Here is a 27083-nt window from a genome sequence, read left to right on the forward strand (position 1 = left end):
ATGAAGCTTTCCAACATTATGTGAACGCCATTTAATGAGTCGCCCTCCTGGTTGATTTATCATGTGTTTGTGCACTTCTTTGGAAAGACAGTTGGAATTCGTAAGATTTGTAATGAATTAGATTGATAATTAGGGCCTATTGATGAGGGCTTCTATGTGATGCAAGAATATACAACATAGGCCATTGAAATGTATACTGTGATACAGTTAAAAGACATGAAAGTCATCACTGACAAATATTACCAACGGGACACGTCTCTTGTGTAGGTTTTACTTCATCCCTTGGAGCATGTTTTGTGAGCAAATACAGTAACATCGAAGCATGGCAAACATGTTGAAAGTCTGTGAAAAGGTGTCACTTAATTCCAGTCATTACTCGACCAACTGGCCTGTAAATTTATTCAATGAAATCTTTAGATGCATACATAATTGCAGGCTGGTGTTGCATAAGGGGGGGGAGAGACATGCAGTGTTTAATTAAAAGCAGCTTACAAAGGCAACATTCAGGGCTTTTCTTGTTACACAGCGCAGTCTGCAATTCCTAGAATTTCAGCAAGCATCCAATCGTGAAAACGCCTGGTTCCTGGAGCCTGCTGGACTGAAATAAAAAGAGTTCAGATTCAGCAACAGCACCGTGTTATGTACGGCCAAACCGTTTACTCTTGCAGATCAAAGGCTGTGAACTACACAGAAAGTCTCGCACGTGTTCTGTTTGGTCACTACTTATTAAGACCAATGGATCTTTACAAGTTGTAAAACACATTCAAGATTATGCAGCCAGTCGAACAACAAACAACAAATATGCTAAAAAGACACTCCTTTTATGTTTAGTTTGTTCTTGTTTACAGTGTGTAATCCAAAGGCCTGCCACAGAATAATTGAAAACAGATCTCCTCTCACCCAATATGACCCCCATTCATCCATAGAGTAAATCTGTTACTCGTAAAGCAATTCAATCATTACAGTTGAGTTCGGGACTTCATTGCACTCATGGCGGGGGATAAACATGAGCTAATTACACATGTATAACAAATTAAAACATAATTTAACCCATATCTCATGTGTGGAGTTCATAACTGTGAGTTCACACAACAAGTTCCCCAAATACCGAGAGTTGGAAAGAGAGATGGAGTTATTGCAGTGATATTGTCTGTGGGCCGGTCGGAGCGTTGGCACTTCACTCTCTCAAGCAGCTCTTAAAATGTTTCCTGGATTCCATTCGATATTGCTTGTGGGATAACGTGATTCAGTTAATTATTTAATAAACAATACATATGCTTGTCTTGTTAAGTATTTGATGGGGAATGTAAGAGGTGGCTGCTCTATTCGAGAAGCTTTTTACGAGGGATGTCACCCAGGGACATTTATGGACATTTCCGGCAGATGTTGATATTTGACTTCCCTTTGATATCCTTTCTCCACACACCACTTACAACCAAATCTACATACATTTACTACATCTAGTAGTGAATAAAAAGTAGTTCCTTTTTGGAAAATGAAACCGATGTTGCACAGTCCACCTCAAGTCAGATAAAACAGTGGCGATGTTTCAGAGTTTAATTTGTAGTCGTGCAAATGATATTTTCTGAGGTGTCTAAGATTATACTGGACAACTTGTTCTCCTCTTTAACATAATGGCTTATATAAGATGTACATTTTCACATTGCTCACAAAATAGATTCTTGCTTCACACAACATTGCATACTTTCCTCTATAGTTCATTAGGATCGGGTAGATCTAGAGCATTTTAAATGATGGAAGCATACATGAGCATGGTCTTGGTCGGAGCAAAGCCTGTGCAATTTGGTTACGTGGGTTTGCAGACACTGATGTGGATGACATTACATCAAGGTGGTGTCCAACTCGTACAGTAGATGGTGGTAGAACCCCACAGAACAGATTAGCACAGTGCACATAGAACTATGATCCGCGCAACACACACAGGGCACATTTCAGCAGCGCCTGTAAACAGGGTGTTAGGGGGCCTTGTTGTGAAGAAGTTCATTGTTTTGTGTGTATTTGTATGAGTCTATTTCTGTCTAGTCACCTGCATACTTTATGATTACGTGTGTATATCTGTGTGCCATGGACCCTCAACTGGCACTTTACCATTATGATCGACATTGTGTTACATATACAGTAGAACACATTATATATTCATAAAAAAACATTCATTTGGTTTTGTCTTGAGGTGAGGGCGCTGTGCGCAGAACACTGCTTACTTCCTGACTGCTGCATTCATTTCTATTTACAGCTGTATTTATAATATAATCATATAAAGATCCTCGAAGCTAATATTTATCAAGGCTCAGGTCGTAAAGAGAACGCTCTTGGTGCAACGGGGAATATGTTGGGTTAGTGACGATAGTGCAGTAATAAAACAGAGATGAATACAGTATTTAGCTATTTGGTTTAAATTCCTTTATAACGGAAGGCACAATATGCATTTTCATGATAATCATACAAATAAATAAGTGCCTTTAATAACAGCCATTTCTACATGTCACTGCAGGGTGAACACAGGTGTAATTATTGACAATAATTACAGCCCATTTATGTGGGCCAGGGCCCCCGTCGTGCATGTTGGCTCTTTGAAATGTCTGTGACACACTGACTAAAATGGAACCATAATTAATTTTACAACTGTGTCCGCCATGCTGTGACAGGTAAAAATGGGCCCTATTACACAAAATATCATTTGCATTTTTCCCCTGGTAGAGGAACCCTGATTTCACTGTCCCCCACTCTGAGACCAAACCTTTATCCTTAAAACGTCTGCACGCCACTCAGTAGCAGTACTTCAAACTTCTATAAATGTTTGAGAGGAAGATGGAATGAAATAAATAAATATACAGATGTGCGCCGTCTTCTGACTACAGACAATGTGCTTTGAGGATTTCAAAGGTGGTTGTAGTGTGTAACAGTGATAAACCACTTCACTGATCATCCTGAGTCCACTGTTTCTTCTTATAATTCTATTAATAGAATAATAATTTCATAAATCCAGTTCATCAGTACTCAAAAGAAAATATCAAGATATGTTTTATTTCAATTGTCCAGCTTTTCCATTTTGCTAGTGAGCTGGAAATGAGTCATGGATGATATATGTATACATGCAGCGAGGGACTGGACGGGTATCACAAAGTAAAGTGTGCGTGCAGCAGCTCATTCATCAACGCTAACCTCAAGGCCTTAAATGGCTCTTGAATACAGTCGAATACAGATATGGTTTGTCAGTCTAAAAACTCTCTTCTGGTGAAAAACTACACCAGTCGTGCAGAATGTTCTCTTCTCATAAGCATACAGCAAAAGGAGAAAAAAAATGTAACAAGCAGGCCAGGGAGGCCATCTAGTGGTGAAAGGTTTGCTGGTCCAACATTACTTATTACTGACAAATAACCCCCTGAGCATTTTAGAATACATTACTCGACCTAACTAAATATTACACACGGCTGTAAACACAATCCTTCCATGGAAATACTACATTGCACCAGACATTTCCTTGCCAAACGTCTTTGCCCTTATGTATAAACTTACATCCCCATTACAAACAGAATATGAGGCTTTGAGAACGGGGTCAGCGAGTGCTATCTCGGAGAAACTTGGTGAGACCCTCGTATGTAACAAACACCACCATGTTGACGGGGAATGCGCGCAGCCAGTTGATGCCTAAGCTCTTGAAGAACACCCCTGCACCCTCCGACCTCACCGTCTCAGTGATGCAGTGAAAGAAACCCTTGTATCGCCTCTTCTCCAGCGCTCCGTCCATCTGCAGGCGCGCTTTGATCACGTCCATGGGGGTTGCTAAGGTCCAGCCTACTATTCCTGCTAATCCACCGGCCAGCATCACGCCACTCCAACCTGGAGGAGGTTAAAAGAAAGACGCTGAAGTTAAAAGGGATACACTAACATTTCAAATGTAAACTTCTCTTTTTAATCCTGAAGGACATTGTAACATAAAGAAGAAAGAGTTTTGTTATCTGCCTTTAAGCTGCCCCATGAAGTGCTTATTGGCCTTGATAGTGCTCCTCCTCAAGGATATGAGCTACATTACAGCTTATGCAACATTTTCAATTTAGAGCAGATATTTTAAGAAAATGCGGTGTTGACTTCACTCACTTGGTTTGTCCTTGCCGCTGTCTGTCAGCCATTCACAGAGCGTTGCGTAAGTCAGAAAGTATGTGGCGTACGACGCCGTGTCTCTCAGCATAAGTGGGAGCGCTCCTCGGTAAAGCCCCCTGAGACCCTCCTCTTTGACAATGCTCAGCAGACAGTGAACTGGACCTCGGTACTTGGGTTTGGGCGTGCTGGTTCCTCCTCGCTTTGACGCCGTCTGACACTGCAGACGCACTTTCACTATGTCACCTGGAGACATCACTGATGTCTGTTGGAGGCAGATCAGGAGAGATGCAAAGGCAGAAATCTCAGAAGCAGATACCTCAAAACATGTGTAAATAAAACCGCAAAGCTATAAACATTTGGGGATACGTTGGAAAATGTATTTTATTTGTGTTTTTGCTGGCATATATGCCAAATATACACATGGATGTAATCTCCGCATTGCATTTCCTTTCACAGCCTCTATTGCAGGTGGAATGAAACACATTATTGATGCAAATAATGCAGCACTTTTTGTAAAAATATCTGTTACCTGAGCCACCCCCGCCGTCATACCAGAGAGGAAGACATCTAGTTTGGTGTTTGGACCATAACCAGCTCCGCGCGCCTGACTCAGACATTGCAGGCAGTTCCTGTATGTGCCGAACACCACCGAAGAAGTCATAGAGATCGTGATGAGGGGCAAGGTCATGCCTTTGAAGAAGCCGTGCACCTGATGACACAAAAGAGGAAAAACAAATGATGAACCACAGAGACGTAGCAGACACAGCACCCTACTCCCCATCTGTCACTTGACTTTGTTGTCAGCAATTAAATTGTCTTTACATTCTGATGCGAGCTAATTGGCATCCAAGTCCATATCTAATCTGATAATAATCATTTTTATTTGTATAGCACTTTTCAAGCTGGGAGCACAAAAGTGCTTTCCATAGACAGCAGATCAATACAAATACAAAATATTAAAAAAGACTTTATAAAATAAGTTTACAAATGAATCATTCCGAAGCATATAAGGTAGGACAGGTGAAACTATTAAAACAAACTTAAAATCAAGTTTGCACAACAGAGCATTTTCTGAAAATAAATCGATCACCCTTAGACCTTAACCTGGACTCTGGAACAGCTAGCAGGCCTAACCCAGCGGATCTGAGAGTCCCTTTTTGGACAATAGGGAGTTAAAAGTTCACTGATGTATTCTGGCTCCTGGCCATGCAAAGCATTGTAAGTAATGATTAAATGGATTCTAAAGGAAATTGGTGCAGGGAGGCTAAAACTGATGCGATGTGAGAAGAGCGTTTGGTCTTTGTCAGCAGTCTGGCTGCAGAGTTTTTGCACACAGTCTGACATTTGGCTGACATCTCAGGCACTGAGAAAGGTAAACAAGGCATTGCAGTAGTCCAGTCATGAGGAAATAAAAGCTTGAGTAATCTTCCCTGTATTGCTAAAAGATCAAATTTCTCTGACTTTAAAGAGGGTGTCTGATGATGTGCAGACACCCTGAATAATGTTCATATACCTCAGCAGGATGCTCTTGACCCCCTGGACCATGTGTTACTGCGAGGATTTCTCACTTTGTGTTGATTCAAGCTGTCACTGTGGACGAAAGGGGTAGTGTTTCCGAGCACCAGAGCCCCTTTAGAAAAGCTCTAATTTTACTGCAGCAAGGGTCTTACAGACTGCTCCACTCAGTCCTGGTTCTGGTTTCTTGTCAGAGTCATTTGACAACATTTAGTAGCAGGCACACTTGGTATGTAGTCTACACCTGTTCCACTTACCCCTTCTTTTGAAAATGTCGCCACTACACACTGCCATATCCCGGTGAACTGTCTCTGGGTTTGGATCCGGACCTAAAGAAAAACAAGAATATGACGTAAAAACGACATCAATTTATTATATTATAATAATTTATTATATATACAAATAGTGTACCTTCACAGTGTCCAGAGGGTAGCCCACTGCAACTCCACATGCTCCTGTGTGTCCAGAGGAAAGGGAGCATCAAGGACACAGCAGAAACACAGTGATGCACAAGGTTATGGGCTTTAACTGAAAACCTGTTTATAATGTGCAGCTGTCAGGAAGACCATCTTCATCTCAAACATATAGCCTTGAAAACACAAAATAAGCAAATCTAAGAAATGATTTTGAGCTGAATAACGTGAGACCTAACTGTGTTACCCCATGCACGTGAGATACTTGTCAAGTGTGCATATGACAGGTATTTGTCAAATACTACTTCTGCTACTCCTTAAGTTCTTCAGGCTACATTTACAGGGTAAAGTACAGATATACCATGTATAAGAGGACATACAGAACCCGTTTTACAAGACACATAACGTCACAAGTTAACGTCACGGTTAATCTAATCTTCCCATAAACTGTCACATGTTTATCGGTCCATGCTAATACCGTAGTTAGCCATTTAGCAAACACGTGCCTGCTGATGCTAACTGACAGTAACTACAAACTAGCGTCAGCTGTTACCTGCAAATGATCCAGACACAAAATCGACGATATGCATCCTGTCAGATGGAGACTGACCAACAGATACTGTTCAGGTGTGAGCCCATTCTGCCTCGAGTGTGGATCGGTAACCTTGAATGTGTTGCTGTTATGAGACGTAGCAGCAGCTCACTACTGGATGAACTGGGTCGTTACATAATCGTTGGTCCCGCCTTCAACTGAAATACATAACGGTCAGCGTAGGCAAGTTGTGGATATGGCGTACAACAACGATTAAAGTTGAACAAAATACACCATTTTACCACTGTAATTATTTCATAATGAACCACGAAAAAACGACACTTTTCAAATCATTTTCAGCGGAACTGTTAAAGCGTATTGCCAGGTATCATATTATACAATTTCGTTATGATCAGTACATAAACGTATCGAACACATTTGTGGATGACGAGCCGTTTAATTGATTCAATAAACACGGCTCTGGGACAGTCCATTCAAAAGCAACACATCACGAGCGCTATGACGCATTTCAACACTGGGAGCCCTCTGGTGGTTAAGCAGCCAATGAATGACGAGCATTACGTCCGAAGTGGGGCGTCGGCGTCATTGCTTCACTCTGATTGGATAAAAAGGCCGGTAATTCCCGCCCCTCCAATAATAATTTCCTGCCGACGCTAGTTTGCGTGCTATAGAGAAGAAAAAACCCGTTGATAAATACAAGTGTAGAGGGTGTCCGCTTTGTGAGGTCGTTAAGGTGAACAGGAGAGGATTGAGAACAAGCTAAACAATACATTGAAAAACAAAATACAATTGTTAGCATTTGTGGACTGTCAGGGCATAATAACGGGACTCGGAGTTAGCTAGCCAGTGCTAGCTAAATAGAAACTAAAGGGAAGTGTCAGTTAGTCTATTAGCGAGATTAAACAGCTAGGGACGGTGACTGTCAGCTGCACAACGAAGGAAACTGGTTTGAGAAACTAAAACAACGTTTCACAGATTTGCTAAAGGGCCTCTTCAGTCAACGTTAGGTAACGTGATATTTAGTCCTCCAGCTCGGTGACGTTGAAGAGCGGTGATGGACTTCGTTGCTGGATGCATCGGAGGTACGTTAAGTCTCTGTCAGACCCTTTATCTTGTATTTTGTTATATGTTTAACGTTCAAGTTGACATATAGCCAAAGTTGATTTTGGACGCTGTAGCGTGCCCTGTCTGTGGTGAAACGCCCCCCCTCTCTAGTTCTCTTTATAGGTAGCAAAAAACCTTCCTTAACTAATGTGATGCAACTCCTTCACAAGATTGCATTTTTCAAATTCCACCGCAAGTCGGCACATCAAAGCAAATGCTGTAAATACCACTGATTGCATGTCACACAGTGGCAGACTTTTATCTTTGAGGGAGTGTAAAGATATCCAGAAGATTAGGTTGTCATATACATAATTTGTAATGAATTGAGCCTACCAGGTCTACAGCATATTATGGTCTTCTAGGAAAATAAATATTTATGTCCTTGCTAACCAAGGGTGCTCCAACCTTCTGCATTACTGGTGTCACCCTGTTAAGAACAGGATGCAAACATTACGCAAGTGCAACCTGAGCATTCAAGCTATGGCTTGTCAGATGCCATGAATCATGAATCAGTACACACCCCATTCACAGACCAATCTCATGCTTTCTTTTCTTAACAGAGACCTGGCTTGGCAGACAAATGGGGAACTGGTTGTTGCAGTTTAGGACGGCCTAGTCTGTGCTTAGTTCAAAACAAGTTTAGTTAAGTGGCGTCACACTTGTGTTCATGGTCAGACATTGAAAGATGGGTGGTGACACATTGGCCATGGTGATGCAACACCCTCGTCTTGTTTTCCTGTACTTGGATCGTCCCAGTGCATCGAGGTCAATGACCTGTACTCATTGTGTCAGACGCCTGCTTGTGTTCCTTTCCTGTCTTACAGCTGGGACTCATTCATGATTGGCTCTTATTTACAAATGGGGCAGGTGACAAAGCAGCTGCTTATGACGGATAAGCTGGCCGTGGTTTGTTTACTGTGGGTGACACAGGCGGGCCGGTAATTCAACTCTTTGTTTACCAACTTGTGACGGATATATGCCACTGTTTTCATTATTTCATTTAAACATTACATCTGTCAGGAATGAAAACACTTGCAGCATTAGATGTTATTAACCTCCTTGGAATGGAAGATATAGATAAAATCCTCTTTGTAATCATCATGTCACAATATTGATATAGTATATCATGATATAGTACAAAATCCATTGAAAACCGTTATCTGATATCATGATCATATACAATGAAAATCTGTCATAAAGCCGTCTTACTCATTGACACATCCATACGTAGCTACCACACTATTAATAAACAGTATTGCAAAATGTCAAATTTGTACGTGACCTTGCCTGTAAAAACCTAATGCTGTCATTCCTTTGTTTGTGGGCTAGCTCTTTTAGTGTTGTTTGTGGTCTGTCCAGGAACTGTTGTCAGGTTTGATCATAGACTGAGATGAGACTTCAGAACGTTGGCATGCGCTGCAAGATTCCTGGTTATGTAACGTTCAAAGGCACCCTAACGGAAGTTTCAGAGGGTGAGGTCGGCCCAGCGAGCTGGCTCAGGCTCAATAAGGCAGTGTTACCCCGGAGGAGATGGCGGCACACTCTAATATTACACAACAGTGCCAGCAGCAAGAGTTTTATTGTCTTGTAAAGACAAAGTTAAAAAGGCCCGATGTGGTCCAGATCTCTGAAAAGAATCGGATAAACTGGAATGTGTAGACACTGTCAGGGTAATGAAGACTAAGAATATGTTCACAGTTGTTTCCTTTGTCTCCAGGTGCTGCTGGAGTGTTGGTTGGACATCCTTTTGACACAGTCAAGGTGGGGAAACGTTTTCTTCTCAGGCACCATGTTGGTACAGAACTTGATAACAACTTTATAGACTTTTTTTAGGTAATTCTCTGTTAAAAAAAACAACTAAAAACTGAAACTTTCCATTAACTGTTAGACAGATATGTCGATCTGTTTTCAACATATGTATTGAATGCCTCATGCTAAATGTTTTACATTGAGTTGCCATGTCGTCACTGTACATTGTAGACAGCCAACCAAATTCTTACGCCCTGTCCTCTCTTATGAACGGTTTGTCTTTCCATGGTTTAAATGATCACTGAATGTCTTCTCTTCCAGGTGAGGCTGCAGGTCCAGAGTATTGATAAGCCGCTGTATCGTGGGACCTTTCATTGTTTCCAGTCCATCATACGGCAGGAGACGGTACGTGGATTTATTGCTAATATATGCCACGCAGTAATATTACTAAGTGGCTATGGTATGTACAGTATGTCCGCTTGTTAAGCATGTGAAGGTTTTCCTGTTCTTTCTTCAGGTGACTCATTGTTATGTGGCATCTACTTTTCTGTGCCTGTTGCTCACGATGACACCTATGCAATCGCTTTGTTTGATAGAAGCTAACTTTAGCCAGGTCCAGCCACCATGGCTGTTATTATGGTCTCCAGTTAAAAGTCTGTGAGGTCAGAGGGACCTGATAGCAGAGTTATGTCCCTCTTGGTCCTAACACGGAGTACTTCACCTTAACTTGAAATGTAGTTCTGTTAACTGTTTTCAGACACGTTTGGTTATTTACAAGCTTTGTTATTAGTTTCCCTCTGTTGACCTGATTCATTTAGTCTCTTTTTTTATTTCTACTTTTGGTATAATTCTGGATTTCTTTTAATAACTTTTATTATTATGTTTTCTCCCGAGCAATAAGGACAACTTTTTGTCAGCCTGAGAAGTATACACATCATAGAATTTGTTATCCAAATTGACTGAATAACCAGTAGCAGATCACTGCTTTGGGCGAACTGAAGGAGCACTTGTTTCCAGGATGAATATTTAAGCAGCCTCGGGGCTTTTACTGCAGGCATCTTCATTACAGGAAGCCTGTAACTTTGTTTACTTTAAAACACTTTGGAGCATATTCAGCTGTTAGGAGGAGCGCTTACATTTTTTTTTTTATGATAATGGCTGTTCTGTTTGTTCTGAAAACATTGCATGCTGGGTAACCTTTTTGAAATTATGAGCACAAAAGGTGATTTAAAAACCTGCGTTTTATCTATTAAATAAGTTGCGTAACGTCAAACCGTTAAAGTAAGAACCTAAATGTTTTTGTTTATTTAAAAACATTCTCGTGATGCGTAAAACTATCTTGTCTAATGTGACGTCTCTGACCTCCTCTGCAGGCATTTGGTTTGTACAAAGGCATTGGATCCCCCATGATGGGCCTGACATTCATCAATGCCATAGTGTTTGGTGTTCAGGGAAACACCATGCGGATGCTGGCACATGACACCCCCATGAACCACTTTCTCGCTGGTGCAGCAGCAGGTGCTATCCAGTCTGTCATCTGCTGCCCCATGGAGTTGGCCAAAACCCGCATGCAATTGCAGGGCACTGGAGAGAAGAAGTCCTCTAGGAAGTTGTACAAGAATTCCCTGGACTGCTTGGCACGCATCTACAACCGGGAGGGTCTACGGGGTGTAAACCGAGGCATGGTCACCACGTTCATCCGCGAGACACCTGGCTTCGGAGTGTATTTCCTGTCCTACGACGTGCTGACGCGCAGCATTGGCTGTGAGCCGGACGACCGCTACATGATCCCCAAACTGCTGTTCGCTGGGGGCATGGCCGGCATCGCCTCCTGGCTTTCCACCTACCCTGTGGACGTGATCAAATCGCGGCTGCAGGCGGACGGGGTGGGTGGAGTCTACCAGTACAGCGGCATCGCCGACTGCGTGCGGCAGAGCGTCAGGAGAGAGGGCTACATGGTGTTCACGCGAGGCCTCACCTCCACGCTGCTACGAGCCTTCCCTGTGAATGCAGCTACCTTTGCCACCGTCACCCTCATCCTCATATACTCTCGGGGGGTGCAGGAGGGACCTATAGACTGTGAGGCGGTTCAGCCAAACCACCACGCACAGATCCAGCAGCAGGCCCAGCAGCAGGCCCAGCAGCAGGCCCAGCAGCAGGCCCAGCCCTCCAGCCTGTGACAGCACAGAGGCCTCAGCCCAGGCACTTTACAAGCATGGAGAGACAAAATACACACAAACCCTTTATTACTGTCGGACTCTGTCTCGCATCAGATCAGTCATTCCCTATTTTGAGTCAAAAAACACCCGGTTTATATTATTTTTACTTTGATGTCAAAAAGGAAACCGGTTTTTAACAGCAGCTTTTATCTGTAAGACATTTCTGACAAGCCACTGATCTAAACTAGTTACTGATCCAGTAGACTAAAGGTGTGGCTATAGTGTGCACAGTCTAGAGACAAAGGTTGATATCTCTATTGACATCTACATCTGTTGAAATGTGCAGTGTTTAACTCTCATTACATTTTTACATTACAGTCATTTAGCAGACGCTTTTATCCAAAGCGACTTACAATTCAGAGTCTATCACATTTCTACACCGTAGGCACAGCTACGGGAGCAATTTTGGGGTTAAGTGTCTTGCTCAAGGACACATCGACATGCGACTTGCAGAGCCAGAGCCGGGGTTCGAACCACCGACCCTCTGATTGAAAGACGGCCCTGCTATCCACTTAGCTACAGTCGCCCCCACTCTCCTTGTACATATCATTGATTTAGATTATTTTCTTTATAATGTAGACTGGAAACATCCTGCCTTATATGAAATATGTATATAATATAGTATGAATACTTTTATTTTGGGAAAGAAAGCTGAAGCACCTGTTGGCATACCTGCACTGTATCTTATGAGGAGCCAAACAAAAGAGAGAGGGATGGAATGTAGCATTTAATATGTGCGTGGAACTTCTTACCGCGCGTTTGCTTTCAAACCAAAACATGTTGCAGCTGAAATCTACTCCTCACTACAGCACATGTCCGTGACCAGAAACCCACTGGTCTGGTGGTGGTGGTGGGGGGGGAATGTAAAGCGTATCTGTGTGTGAAACGGGACTGATGGCGTTATGTTAAGTTGTCCGTTTGGCATGTTGTGTTCGACCAAACTGACGTTTTATCATTGTAACTTCACTGCTGTATCAAAGGCCTGATCCAGAAGTGGAATATATATATCTATCTATCTATCTATCTATCTATCTATCTATCTATCTATCTATCTATCTATCCTTTAAGATGGCCCTAATTGACTTGCCTCTGTTCGTATTCAACTCACATATTAATATGTGAAGAAAACTGCCCTCTGAATAAAGATAATTTATAAAGTTACTTATTGAGCAGAAAGACGTCCGTCTAATGCCCCTGTGTAAGATGTTTAAGGAATTGCTCCCTGAAACTTGACGCATGTGCCCATGGTAGATAGACTGTACCCCATCTGGATTGGGGCTTTAATGCAACTTCTTTATTTCGTGAGTGACTATATCTGTTTAATAATGTACAGGTATTGTTAATGAGTGGGGATTGTCTGCTTTCTGCATGTGTGTGTGTGTGTGTGTGTGGTCAGTATCTGATGTTTCTTTTTCTGTATATTTATGCCTGAATGTTGAATATCTCGCTGTGAAGCAATCAAATCTCTTCCCCGTGCAAAAAGGTGTCGGTGCCCATCGCTGCAGTAAATGGTCAGCGGGTTACTGCTGAATGCCTGCTGTTCATTTGTCTATAAAGAATCTCTTGACGGGCTGACTGAGAGCAAGGAGTCACAGATGCACTAGACCTTCAGTATGTTGAATGTAAGACTGTAATCACTCACGGGTGTTTTGAATGTGAAACTTCTGTCTAAATTGAAATGTCACTAACTTTATTTGTCTAATGCTGCTGAGAACCATGGAACTCTCCAAGGCTTGAGAAGCGAAAGTGGAGCTCTTTGGCACGTCTGTAGAGGTCGCTTGAGTTGAATCGATACTTCCACCTCTAGAACAGCGACTGTTATCTGAGTTTACGGCAGATTTTATCTTGAAACTTTTGGTGATTGCCATTTGACAGCTAACACGTAGTCCAGCTGATGTGAACGATGCAATATGTACAGGATGTAACTGTTAATGTGAGATTGTGTTGAAGTGGTGGTGTAAATATATACATATATAACATATATTTTTCACTCTAATGTAGTTGTTTGGTTCCCTAAATGTCTGTGTTGAAGCAGTTTTTAAAGTCTCTATTTGACCAGTTTGATTTAGCTGTTACACTGAAGAGATTGTAACGGGAAAACTGAGACGTGATATTTTTGTGACAGAGTCATACATTACCTATTTGTCACTGAGGATCTGTACAAATGGCTAAATAAAAGAGATTCAGCAGCTGGTTGTTTGTGTGTACCCTCGCTACATGTTTACTGATAAATACAGTATTCCACATTCACAGAATCTATTGTTCTTATGGGTTATGAAAGTAGTCCCCATAATTATCAGATGATGATAACCATGGGCCCCTCCTGTGACAAGGATTGCTCTAATCTCTTGTCTATGTTGAGTAGCATCAACTGATCTGACCTCAATGTATTGTTTGGACCGGTGCAACATTTAGTGGAGACACTTTTTATTTGTAAATGACACATATTGTACAACACTATTATGTCTATATGTAGATATCCAAATAAATGCCAGATATGAAGTTGGAATCACAAAAACATATTTGCTGGTTTACAAAGATAACATGTAACGTCTAAAATGTTGTTTTTTACAGTGATTCACTCTTAATTGAGAGAACATTTTCACCATTTTATCAATCCTTTCATTTACACTTTAACAAAGGATACTGGACAATGTCCTGTGTGAAGGGGCCTCTATTTAAATGATCCCCAATCCCTACATTGTTTTTACGTCTTCTTTTTCTCCTTGTTATTCTGCTTCTGCTTCTTATTCTTGTGTGGAAATATAGTTTCTGAAAATATCAAGTATAAAAAGAAAAAAAAAGAAAAGGTATAGGATTTGCTACTCCACCTAACTATTGACTCATTTCCACCAAACACAAAACTAAACCCTGATTTTCCTTATCTAGCTGAGGAAGTTGGCAAATGCAGGAAGTGACACCTCTATTGACTAATGTTCAGGGTAAGAACAGTGAACCTATAGGGTTCCCTTTCACAGTGCACATTTGCACACAGTATGCCTGGAATTGTCCACATGGTGATGAGGCTGTTGCTGTTATCTTTTATCACAACGGGCAAGTGCAACATTTACCAAATCTGATCTTGTGATATAGTTTTATAATCTAATCTCGGACATCTAGTAGAAGATCTGACCCTATTTCTCTTCTTCCTCCAGGTGTAAATGGAGGAGATGGTCTGGTGTTTGCTGAACGGGCTTATGATATTACAGTTCCATGTAAGGAAGATCTAGTCTGCTTTCATATATGGCAGCTCAAGATGAGCCAAACAAGTGATTACATTGCGATTGTCAGTAATGGAGCGATCCAGACGCCTACATCAGAGGGTGAGGACTCAGAATGCACTCTGCATTCATCACCGCTTCATCCACCGCCTGTCGTGGGTGGATGAAGCCGGCGCTGAGATACAAGAGGACTCACAACATCAGATCAAACAGGAGTCTCCTTGCGATGGCACCCTGACTGTCACTTTTCAAAGTCCTGAAAACAAGACGTTTAGGTGCCAGGCGACTGTGGGTGAAGAAGTCCAAACTTGCAGGTCCGAGTCCCAGGTCTGCATGATATATTCTTACCAGTGGGCTCCTAGCTTTTAAATGCAAGGAATGAATAATAACAAATGGTATTTTCTTTGAAGCTCGTAAAGGGAAGGGAAGAGGAATCCTCTTAGAACTAGAACCTGGAAATCAAGGTACAGTATTATTCTTACAAAAAAGCTTTGTTGCTCATATCTTAACTTTTTATTTTACAGATATGCTGAATAACCAATAAATATCATTGAATATGTAAATGAATATTCCTACAGCAAAAAGGCAGAGCTTTTAATAATGTTCCAGCTGATTATTTTTACATTCAGGGTATCGTCTGTATTATTATACACATCTTGCGTATGCCTATTGAGTGATGCTATTATACTAAGGGTTCACTAAATAGTTTCCAGTTCATTTCAATTGAAATATTAAAAGAAACACACTTATTTACTGTTTTGGCAAGAGTCCAATGGGAAGATCGCTACCACTTTCTACATTTGTGCACTAAATATGAAGCTGGAGACAGTTGATAAGGTAGTTATCTTATCTTATCATGAGCAACTTCAGTTTAATCCACAACGTTATTATGCTTGGCCCCAAAATACTACAAATAACCCCATATAAAACTACAATAATGTCATCTTTGCATGTGATTTTTAGTACTAAATAAATTGAATGTCAATTCCTGAGCTTCAGAGGTGCTGGTAAGTGATTTTCTTACCGTTTGACACAATCAAGGTAGCTGTTTCCTCTTCTATACAGCTTTTATTTAAACTAAGCTAACTGGCTATAGTTTCATATTTAGTGTGCAGACATGATGAGAGTGGTAACAATCTTCATATCTAACTCGTTTAGGGTTTCCACCATACAAAAATTTGACTTGTTGAATGATTATAATTAGCATTTTCAGGTGGCAACCAGGACACGATCGGCGCCGCTGTGGGGGTGGTGGGATGTGTGGTTTTGGTCACGTTGGTTGCATTGTTTGTTGTGAACAGAAGAAGAACAAGTAAGTTCTGCTAAACATCCTGAACCTATAGAAAGGGTCTGTTGAAACTGCTGCTGCAGAGAATTGTCTCATACCTGCACGCGGACTCGCCCATCCATACATATAGGCTACACAATCACTTCCACATGCACACACGTCTCCTTGCACAATGTACTTTGTGGTGTTTGAGGCAATCACTTACGGGAGATGTGCTACAAATAACCTATAAGTTCTGTTTTCACCTCTCCGAACATGATGGTAACTATTTTGCAATTGTAGAGTTACATAACTGAACTTGAGAAATCTACACCAGTCTGTAGTCTGTACCATTGTATTTAGTGGCTATTTTTTTACACAATAGTAGTAAAACATAAATGTGTGCATTGCTATCTTTATTTTAGGGAGCCAGCTGCCGGATGAGTCTTGTTACACGACCAGTACCAACAATGTAAGTCAAGTCTCTTTCAAAAACAAAATCTTTTGTGGTTTTGGCCAATTTTGAAGTTAATTGGCCGTGCGCGTCTTTAGGTTATGGACGCAGACGATGTGGTCTACGCTGACATCATTCTTCCTGTTGATCCTGACAGAGTGTGGCTCCATGAGTGCGAGTCAACTGAATACACCTGTGTCCGATACAAATAGTCCAACATATAAACTGCAGTGTATCATTCCTTTGTTTGCGAGCTCCTACTGTGCTACTGCCATGTGTTTTTTGATAAAGGGATTTGCTCCACACCAAATCCCTTTTATGTAACTGTCGTCGTCAATTAACAAGTATTTTTCCCTTTGACTCTGCTATTTTGCATTTTAACGTTAGAAAAATGTGACATGAATTTGAATAGTCTACCTCAACATGTTTGACTTCTCTTTTTTCAGATATGGTAATTAATGCAGCAAAGTATTTCCTGAATGAATGTGAGGATGAGGATCCTCACATTCACGTGTGAGGATGTTCTTCTCACTGACATCAGCATTAATTGTTATTCATGGTGTTTGTTTGAAAACTTGTCTTCAGGTCTAAAATAAATGTAAAGATGACAATCTTGGCAATTAAGTCTGCAGTTATTTTATTAAAAGCCTTACTGTAGTTGTGGAGAGAAAGATATTCCAGTAAACTAACTTTGGTGAAACATTGTGTTACATTTAAAGATAATATGTCGTCCTATTCATGTTATTTCATTCTATTGTTTGACTGAAATAACTCTGCACAAAATCCTATTTGGGATATTGGGACAAGCTGGTAAGACAGCTACGTAAGCAAACTATAGTAAACTGACTGCAACTGGTCTGTTTATTAATTGTTGTCCAAACCAGGTGGAGGAACTTGGAAGAAGTGGTGGCAGGCAACTTGACTAAAAAAGCAGGAACATAGCTCAAAGAACACTGAATTTGTTGTGCAAAATCTTAACCAGTCACGATGTGTGAGTGCCATTGTTCAGTGCCATGGTAGTTCTGCATGCGATAGTGTTTTGGCATTCAACAATTCAGGTGGTCAACATGCTGAATTAAATAGTGTGGAGATCTTCAAGCTTCATCTCTTTCTTCTTTCCCCTGCTAGTACACACAGAGTCACACCTGCACACACACACACGCAGACACACACACACGCACACACACACACACAGCCACAGCAGGTGAGAGACTGCCGGAGCCGGTCCCAGTGTTGCCCTATTTGCATTTTAAATGCTTGCAGCCAGCCCACTACTCTGTTCACAGTGCAGTGCAGCACAGCTAATCTACACACCTAAGGCGTGTGATTGGCTACAGCCAAGAGTCTGAGGGGGTTGAGGAGACGGTGAAGACACAAACATTGACAAAAAAGGGGGGAGATGATAAAAGTGGAGAGGCCTCACCGGGGTGGGTTAAAGGTCCCTTGTTACATATCACATGGAAGATGTTCCTTTCCTGATTTCATCCTTCAAGAAAAGGATGCAAAGAATAAAAAGCATACCGGCTGCCTCTATCTGAAATGTGTGCTGTTTATCAATCTAGATTGTTTTGGTGTGAGTTGCCTTGTTTTGGAGATATCGGCCGTAGAGATGTCGGCCTTCTCTCAAAGAACTCAAGGAACTCTGGTTGAAAGAAATAGAAACTGCTCACAACAAGGTCTTTGAATTATCTTCTGTAACCATCTTCTTCAGCCAAAACAGAGCCACACAGTCACATTATGTTGGAGAGAATGCAGACATCCCTACGGCTGATATCTCCAACAATCTGTAACTCAAACTATAACAACCTAGATTGGTAAATAGCACTACAGGTAAGAGGAGTGATGTATGATATGTCCCTTAAAGGTTTGTCTAAAGAAGTGAAAGGGTGAATAGAGGATGAAGCGAGCATTTTGATTGCCTCCTAACATGGGAACACCTCGTAGCATACCTATATTAGTATTATTTTAATGTACATAATATTATTGTATATATTAATAGTAAATTGTAAAAAAGGCTTTGACACATCTACAATGAAATAGGTATCAGTGTGACCCCTCTTCCACTCCTTTGACACTTTCTTTACACACTTTCTTTGACCTTTCCTTACAAAACATGTCGTCATCCTCATTTAAACACTTACAGTACTTTTTTTTTTAACATACTGTGATTTACAAAATATTTCAGGTCAATGACGGCAAGGGAAGGAAGCTCTTTTCAAGACAGAGGAGTTCTAAATTACCACACATATTACCATACCTTTTAACAAGTGGGTGTCTATACGCAGTGGCTCAGCTTGCAATGTCAGAAATACAAACCAAAGTGGTGAAATCGGGCCCGTTCTTTTGTAACCCCCTCCTCCACACACTCACACGTTGTCTAGATAGCTGATTCGCTTTAGGTCAAAGTCTTGAACCTCAGTGAACTCAGGCACCAGCTTGTCTGCCAAGCGCTTGGAGTGGACAGATCAGTGGGGGACAAATGCCGCTGTCCCCTGGTGTGTGTGTGAGTGAGTGAGAGAGAGAGAGAGAGAGAGAGTGTGTGTGTGTGTCTACAGTAGTGGGGCAATGGGGGGTTGGGGACAGTCACTGGGATTGTTGTGCGTGCGTGGAACAAAAGGCCTTGATTACTGAAATCCTGCAAAAGGCAGGAGAGGAGGTGTTAAAAGTGATACAGTGGAGAAACAAGCAGAACTGGAGCCCTCCTCTCCTCTCATGAAGCTCATGTCCACACCCTGTCTGCACATACATTGACTTCAATCCACAAACTGTCCGTGGAGCGCAGACTGAAGAATAAATACAAAAATCTATTTGTGCCAGTCTAAGTTGCTGCAAATTTGCATTAAGGATTTGAAGAGGAGGCTAGCAAGCCGTGAAAGTAACTTCAGAATATATGTGTGCAAACCACATAGGGAACATAGATAGTTTAGCTATGAGGCAAAACATAACCCTTATTGTCGTTTTCACACAAAGTCCAAAAGCGTGTTGATGAAACATAAAAGCACCGATACCTGTTCACTTACAAGGATGCCTCTGTGCTCTGGAGGCCCCTGACGCGTTGGCTTTTGTTAACACTTTACATTGAAATTGACCCTGGCTGTAGTCTGCCTGAGGAGGAGCGAAGAGGGGGAGGGAAGGAAGGAGGTGTCTCTCGACGCAGAGACAAAAAAAAGCGAATTGGCTATTAACCATTTCCTGAAGGGAGGTGCTGCTTATCACTCCCAAAAGCTCCAGTGCTCACCGGAGGACAGGGCACGCTGGAGCTGCGCGCATACAATGGACTAAAAACTCCCAGAGAGAGAGAGACACACTCTCAGCTGTGAACCCCCCCCCCCCCTCCCCCGCCACAAACAAGTGACTTTCTTTTTTAGTCTATTTTTAAGTGTCTGGACGATCAGGTAGGACAATGTTTATTTCGAATATCGTTTTGCTTTGCGGTTTCTTCATTTTAAATCGCGCATTTATGTTGTGTTTATTTGTAAGGGGTTAATAAGTTAAACGCCTGATTTAAACCTCGGAGGTTAGGTTGAGTGTTTAAAATGACAGAAACTGGCCTATTAATCATAAGGCAACACAAACTGTGCCTTGTAGGTAATGACTTTGGAAGCGATACTTAGTTTTAAGTTTTAAATATCACAATATGTAATATTTTACAGCCAAAAAAAAAACACAGCACTATAATCAAATTGTACTGGCTTTTGCTGAAATGAAACAAAAACTGGCTAGACATGGCTCAATGAGGTGAGTGACGGAGCCAATGCATTTGTAGATCAGTTTAATTGTGCAGGAATTGATCTAGTTCAATGAATTCGGAACATGTGAGATGTATTTATTTTGTTCTGACACTAAACTGCACCAGCAGCACAGTGATTAAGCTGCAGCTGTTGTTTGAGTGTGGATAGAGCACAGTAATCTACATAATCTATTCTACAAATTACAAGGGCATGAATATATTCTCTAAACTTTACCCCCTATTGTTTTGTATCACTAAACTTCTCAGAATCAGAGAGTTTCCCTCTCCTCCATTACCTTTTGTTCACCATCCCCCCCCCCCCCCCCCCTTTTCCCTCCATCTCCCACCAAATAACCAGGTATGATTCAGAGGAGGGAGGTTGTGTTGTCTGTTCTGGGGAATCTCCAGGATGCCACAGAGAGCTCCGGCCTGGACGCCCTGACCACAGTGGCCCTGGAGGTGGACCAGTTCCTCGCTCCCTTCCAGCTCCCAGAGACCCCCTGTCAGGATTTCCCTGAGTGGACAGGCGTGGATAGCACAGCTCATAGCCTGTACCCACCCGATGCACCTTTGGGCCTCCTGCCTCTAAAATGCCATGGAGAGGGCAACCTGCTGTTTGATGCAGTCAGCATGCTGTTAGTGGGCAACACTGGACGTAGCTTGGAGCTACAGGTGAGTAGTGATGGTTTATAATCTTGAGCTGTATGATCTAAATGTACACTGTTGCACTTATATAATCAATACGGTCTCTTTCTATCTGTTAAGACGTGAACTTTGTAATATTAATATTGCTCCCCACAGGTACGGACAGTAGTGGAGATGGTGCTGTGGAAGAGATACTACCTGTCTGGGATGATCGATTCAAAAATGATGCTTCAAGCTGTTCGCTTCAGCCTCTCTGCTGAAGAGTCTGAGGACATGCTGAACCTGCCTGTAACAGTCTTGGAGGCCATCTTTGATGCAGATGTCAAAGCGTCCTGCTTCCCCGGCTCCTACGCCAACATGTGGCACGTGTACGCGCTCTCATCAGTCTTACAGTTCAACGTCTACTCCATCTACCCCATGTTCAACCTCAAAATCCGACCCTATTTCAACCGCATCATACGTCCAAGGACCTGGCCTAACGGCTGTGAGACGCTAACCCTCCACATCATGTGGTCTGGCGAGCTGCAGTCCGGGTCATCGTTCAAGCCGAACCACTTTGTGGCACTAGTCCAGACAAGTGACCTCGCGATTGGAAGTCTTGACAGCGAGCAGAGTGAGTATAAGAGCGAAGAGCTGCTGAACCAGGAATCGCAGTTTTCTTACCCAGGTCTGAAGGACAAGTACAACATCACCAAGAGAACCTTCTACCGCTGGAAGAGGCAGACGCAGGAGCACTGCAAAAAGTCAGCAGCCAGGTACGAGGCTAAGTATTTCCTGCAGGCCTGCTACTTAGAAGGCAAGCTCATCCCGCTGCACCAGTTTAAAGAGTTTTTCCCTGAGATATCAAGGTCGTCGTATTACAACTGGAAGCACGAGCTCCTGAAATCCGGCGGTAACTTCTCCACCGCATCGTCGACCGGAGAGATAAGCCCCGGAGAGAGCACGGAACAGGAGGCCTGGTCTTCGCCCGAAACCAAGCCGGATGAGCCGGACCCCCATGAGAGCATGGTCAGCATGTTTGGCCTCAGCCTCGGCAAGCTGGATCTGGAGCGGGCCCAGAATGTAGCTCACATGCAGGAAGCTAAGCGTTGTCTGCAAAATTGCATCTCCATTAACGCCTCTCTCCCCTTCCGGATCTTCAAAAGGAATTTCCCGGGGATCTCCAGATCAACCTACTACAACTGGAGGAGAGAGGCCATGCTGTTCAACGGCGGTTACAAAGGCGGCGTTGGCAGCAGTGAGGACAGCTCAGATGCTGACAAGAGCCAAAGTCCAAAAAGTCTGTCACCAGTCCTGCTCAACGGCAACCAGCATTTCGTTCCCAGAGGGAGAATCTGGAGGCGAAAACACGAAATCTTCAGAATGGCGTACATGAGTAAAAAACAGCTCCGAGATGCTGCAAAGCTTCATGTCCAAAAGTCCAAATGGTCCCTGACAAAGTTCAAGCTCAAGTTCCCCTCCATGTCCCCTTGCTTTTACTGGCTTTGGCGTAGCAGTCAGAAACGCAAGAAGCAGATTGTCACACAGAACGCAGAGATCAACTTCCCGGAGAGTCTGGAGATCGCTGCTACAGAAGACAAGATGACGCAGAGGAGGATGGATAGTCAGCATGTGCTCCCATTTGTTGAACGTCCTAAATATCTAGAAACGTCCCCCGTTGATGCCCCGAGTTCAAAGCACACCCTTCCCGGCAAGGCACCCATACAGGAGCAGATGTTTGCGATGGATGTTGTGGCTCTGGCCAACTTCAAGGCCAAGGCCAAGCTGTTCCTGCAGCAACGCTTCGAGGAGAAATCTTTCCCCACGTTCAAAGAGTTCAGGTCCTACTTCCCCTTCACCCCACGCTCGACATACTACATGTGGAAGCGAGCCTTGCATCACGGGGTGTCACTGGTTCATGGGTAAATGTGTAAAAGCTTTTATCTAATAAAATAAATTGGATGTCAGGAGCTACTTGAATGCTTTGTTGGAGAACTTCTCAGCCACAAAAACCTCATGCATCTCTCTGCCTGTGCATTTAACTGTAAACACACTACCTACACATTGCAGTCGCCATGTTTTCACGTTCTGTTAAGTACACTGGTTTAGCATCTAAATGCTTTGTGTCCTTCCTCTGCCCCGCCACACCTCGGCTCATTCCTCCCTCCTGGACATTTGCACATGTGTGAAAAGAAACTGAGTTTAAACCCTGCATGTTGCCCTCCAGGCAAAAGGGCAGTTCAAAGCTGTTCAATGGCATTTAGTTTGAAGCCGTTTCTCCTCCGTTCTCTTTTAATTCTTGCTAAGCATTGTACTTTTTGTTTTCATTGTAGTGGGATTATCGATGCTTAAATGCATGTTTTTTTGTTTTTTTAATTTCCTTTTGTCGATGTTTGTGATGTTGATCTGGGAGGTTCCTGGAGATTTAATGTTTTTATTTTGTTGTGTTCTTTTAATGTAAAGGGCTGTCAGTATTTGATGTCGGAGATGAGTTTACTCCTTCCTCAAACATCCTCTGTAAACAGGGTTCCTGTCCTTTTTTTTTTTTTTCATACTTCTACTTTTGATTATTGAATGTACTCACATTTTGTGCGTGAAGTTTTAAGTGGGTTGTCTCAAGATTTGGATGTTTTTTGATGACATACTTTCAAAATGCCTCCTTGACTTGCGATGATGAACACTATAGAAACTGAGTTTTGTCACGCTCACACTGTATTTGCACTGAAATGGTTCCCATGACACTGTTGAATGTATTGCCTTAAAACCACCATGCACCCTTTTGTGAAGTTTGAATTTTCCTACAATTCTATTTTTGAAAAAATGTCTTGAAAACTGAATATAAATGATAATAGTTTATTTTTTTTCCGCTACGTTCATTTCTAAACGACCTATTTCCTTGTGATATTGGGGAATATTTGCCTAACTATGCAATGTTTTTCAGTAAATAAAGTTCCAGTTCCTCTTCTCACGACGTGAACCAACGCATTTTGTTCCAACCCTAAATATCATATTTCAGTTTTTATTTTTCTTAATCATTGCATGTCTGAAACTGGCCGTCTGCATTGTCGTCGGTCTGTAGGTAAGGTGTCCTGTTAGGCTGTATACCAGTAAACCATCAGCCTTTTACTTCGAGCTTGCTTGTAAAGTTCTCATATCCCGGGGTATTTAATGCTGCTTCATCATGTCAGCTCATTCACGCAGACCATTAACATTGTTAAAGCCAACAGTTGTGTTATTCTCCACAATATCTAACGCTGTATATCATCTCTGTAATTTTCTCGAATCAATTGGTCCTCCTTCCAAGTCAGTGAGCCCTTGTTCTTGCTGAAGCATACCAATAAGCCCTCCTAATCTCATGCCCCATCAGCTGCATGTTGATTTGATTTTCTGTTGGGATAAATTGGACAGTTTAACACATCGCACATTAGTAGCAGAGTTCTGCAGTACTATTGACCCAAAAGACATGCCGGGTCTTGCTAAGTTAATTCATGTTGACAACCAGTGTGCTGAAAAAAAAGAGAAACAAACAGAACAAATCACTCCCACTGTGTAACCACATCCAAATGTGCAAACGAGATCAAACCGAGCCAGCGGCTAAAGAATAGGAATGAGCTTTGAGACCGGTTTTGTGGTTTTTGCCCACTGACATTTCTCTGTGTAGCCAATTGTGCTCATGCTAATGAAGGTAATGGTCAAGAGTGGAGTACAGAGAGAGGGGGGAAGGGTCTAATTGTATGCATGGGTTGGAGGTGTTTGAGATAAGGCCAAGAACATCCAAGTGTTTGGGGGGAGGGCAGGAGGTGTAGAGAGAAGGCCAGGGGGGCAAACCATTGTTCCGATCAGGTGATACCGGTGACTGCACCACTTAATGTGTTTGAGTAGAATTTTACAGTAATACGTCTGGATAGTCGTCCTTGTTTTCACCTGTTCAATTATAAATGTCTTTAATGCGAGACACCACAGGCAAAAACAACAATTTTGGGCTGTTTGGCTTCCATAACATGTTTTCTTTCAGACTAGTGGAAAGGTAACATTCAAAATATACATTTGGGTGTTTTTATATTTTTACTACTTTGTCTATTTACGTCCGTAGATTTATTTTAAATTATTCACCAGAAGTTAGCAATAGTTCATGCCTCATTTGCACACTCAAACATAAAAATTTGGAAAAAGAATTGTCATTGTAGGCAATCAACTGGGGTAGTTTCATGGTAACATCTTCAAGCTACATGTTTTACCTTATTCAACTATCTTCAAATGACATGTATTTTAAAGTTTTCTCTAAATTAGCTTTTTCTCAGACTCTGAGCTAGCTAATTCTCCCCTCCAGTAGCACTGACACACACCTTACTCTCCAGTTTCATTCCTATTTATATTCTGAAGGTTATTGCAGAGGGGTTTGTTTATATATAATTTACAGCCCGATTCAAAAGCAAGGACCAAAAAAAGGATTTATTAAAGGTTAACGTGATTGAGATGCGAGGCTTGAACTTCGTGTAGCTCGTCCGGTTAGTCGGATGAGTTGTGGGGAGTTCATTTAAACATTTTATTACTAAAAACATGGTAAAGATGTTTTTTTAAATTTTTCTTTATGGCCTTTGTCAGTATTTTCTGATTTATGGAGTGATACAAATACATATTCAAAATTCCCTCAGTAAAAACCTATGATTCTAAAATGTCAACAAAGTGAAACAGGAATTTTCAGCCTGGCTTCATCCAATGTTCAGATTTCTGTTCTGGAAATGTATGCTAAATGGCGAATAAGATAATATATAATTTGCATATTTAAACATACGTTTTCAGAAAACTTGTAATCAAAGTAAATCAACTGGGGAAGTCTCATGGTGGTATATATTAGTTTAAAACACTAGAAATACATCATTCATGTTACAAAGTCATCTAATAGTTTTATGGCAGAGTTTAACTTATACTTTAAGTGCTCTGGTGACATATGAAGTAATATAAAATGTGATATGAAGTACACATTATTTATCATACACTGGATCAGTCAATAGCCACGTGAGAACTATTGACTGGCAATTAAGACATATTTCAACTTTAAACAGTTTATTTTCATGTGGTCGGTGTCTCAGAATCACCAGGGCAACTTGGCATGAGCAAATATTTGATGACATCTTTGTGTTTTCTTCCCCAGTTTGCCATCTCCATCTTCATTACTTATGATAGGAGTAAGTCTCACTGGCGCCGAGCTATTCTACATTGTTTATCTTAAAAATAGCATGAAAATAATGAGGGTTGGCAGGTGGGAGTGAACGTCTTCAAGGATTAGCATACTGCAGTTGGTTCAGAAAGACAGGGCGATGAAGCAGAGAGGCATCTCAAGGATGCCACATTCTCTCAGTAAACAAAACAGACCTGTGAGACTCTCGAGGCTCGTGGTTTGCTGCCAATTACCCTCTGTAGGAGCAGCGACTTGAACTCACAAGAACTCTGATATTTGACCCCGGTTTGTGTAAAGTGAAGAAGGAGAGAAGTGGAAAAGCAATGCAATTTCAAACTGACATTTTTGAAATAGGGTGACATTTTCTAATCTATCCTTGCACATAATGACCACAACTCCAAAATTGAGCCGTCTCTAAATGAACCTCGTTTCATGCATAACTATAAATGTACAGATCCCACATGTATGTGTTTCACAACAATCATTTAAGTACATCTCATGTATACAAATGGCCTCAGTAAGTTTCTTTGTTTCAAACACATGTAGACAGTTTGCCCACTAGGTGGCAGTGGTCCTCTTCAGACGCTTCCTTGGTTTTGGTTGCCTTTATAAAAAGACTCGCTTCTGGCACACACTTTTGGATTGGACCGAAAATGTGTTACTGCATGGCTCAGGGTGTGTAGTGCAGATATCTCTGGTGATAACTCCATTAATAAACATAATCCAACTTTGCAGCCAGTAATGCAGAAACCAGATAAGGTCTGGGAAACAAATTGTATAATGAGGGATTAAAGAGTACAGGAAGGAGACAAATAAAGAGACGACATCTGTGAGATCTAGTTAGGGATTATTTTGTCCCAGCACACTCCAAACTCGTTCCCTGTATTTGTTATTTTTAAGGTTATTAAATGCAAGTAATGCAAAACTAAA

General features: G+C 41.8%; 3 protein-coding genes across 5 annotated transcripts; 2 read left to right on the forward strand and 1 right to left on the reverse strand.

Moving 5' to 3' along the window:
• Positions 1 to 257: 257 nt before the first annotated feature.
• On the reverse strand, positions 258 to 6734 carry slc25a47a (solute carrier family 25 member 47a). The gene is made up of 6 exons (XM_076084377.1): positions 6604 to 6734; positions 6049 to 6092; positions 5895 to 5966; positions 4652 to 4831; positions 4120 to 4384; positions 258 to 3861 (listed from the first exon to the last, which is right to left on the reverse strand). The coding sequence occupies exons 1-6, from the start codon at positions 6638 to 6640 to the stop codon at positions 3578 to 3580; spliced, it is 882 nt and encodes a 293-aa protein (XP_075940492.1). The 5' UTR covers positions 6641 to 6734; the 3' UTR covers positions 258 to 3577.
• A 543-nt stretch (positions 6735 to 7277) lies between these two features.
• LOC142942161 (mitochondrial basic amino acids transporter-like) lies at positions 7278 to 13864 on the forward strand. 3 transcript variants are annotated; one of them, XM_076084375.1, is made up of 4 exons: positions 7278 to 7685; positions 8268 to 9468; positions 9778 to 9861; positions 10830 to 13864. In XM_076084375.1, exon 4 carries the CDS (start codon positions 10863 to 10865, stop codon positions 11634 to 11636), a length of 774 nt encoding a protein of 257 aa, XP_075940490.1. In that variant the 5' UTR covers positions 7278 to 7685; positions 8268 to 9468; positions 9778 to 9861; positions 10830 to 10862; the 3' UTR covers positions 11637 to 13864. The 3 variants fall into 3 exon arrangements, with proteins under 3 accessions (XP_075940490.1, XP_075940491.1, XP_075940489.1); XM_076084376.1 differs by having other exon boundaries at positions 8532 to 9468; XM_076084374.1 differs by having other exon boundaries at positions 9425 to 9468.
• Positions 13865 to 20707: 6843 nt separating this feature from the next.
• Positions 20708 to 22897, forward strand: vrtn (vertebrae development associated). Its single transcript, XM_076083684.1, has 2 exons — positions 20708 to 21019; positions 21149 to 22897. The coding sequence occupies exons 1-2, from the start codon at positions 20708 to 20710 to the stop codon at positions 22895 to 22897; spliced, it is 2061 nt and encodes a 686-aa protein (XP_075939799.1).
• The last annotated feature ends 4186 nt before the right edge of the window (positions 22898 to 27083 follow it).

The sequence above is a fragment of the Anarhichas minor genome, unplaced genomic scaffold (assembly GCF_050575085.1).
Source record: "Anarhichas minor isolate MPS153535 unplaced genomic scaffold, ASM5057508v1 ptg000136l, whole genome shotgun sequence".
NCBI lineage: Eukaryota > Metazoa > Chordata > Actinopteri > Perciformes > Anarhichadidae > Anarhichas > Anarhichas minor.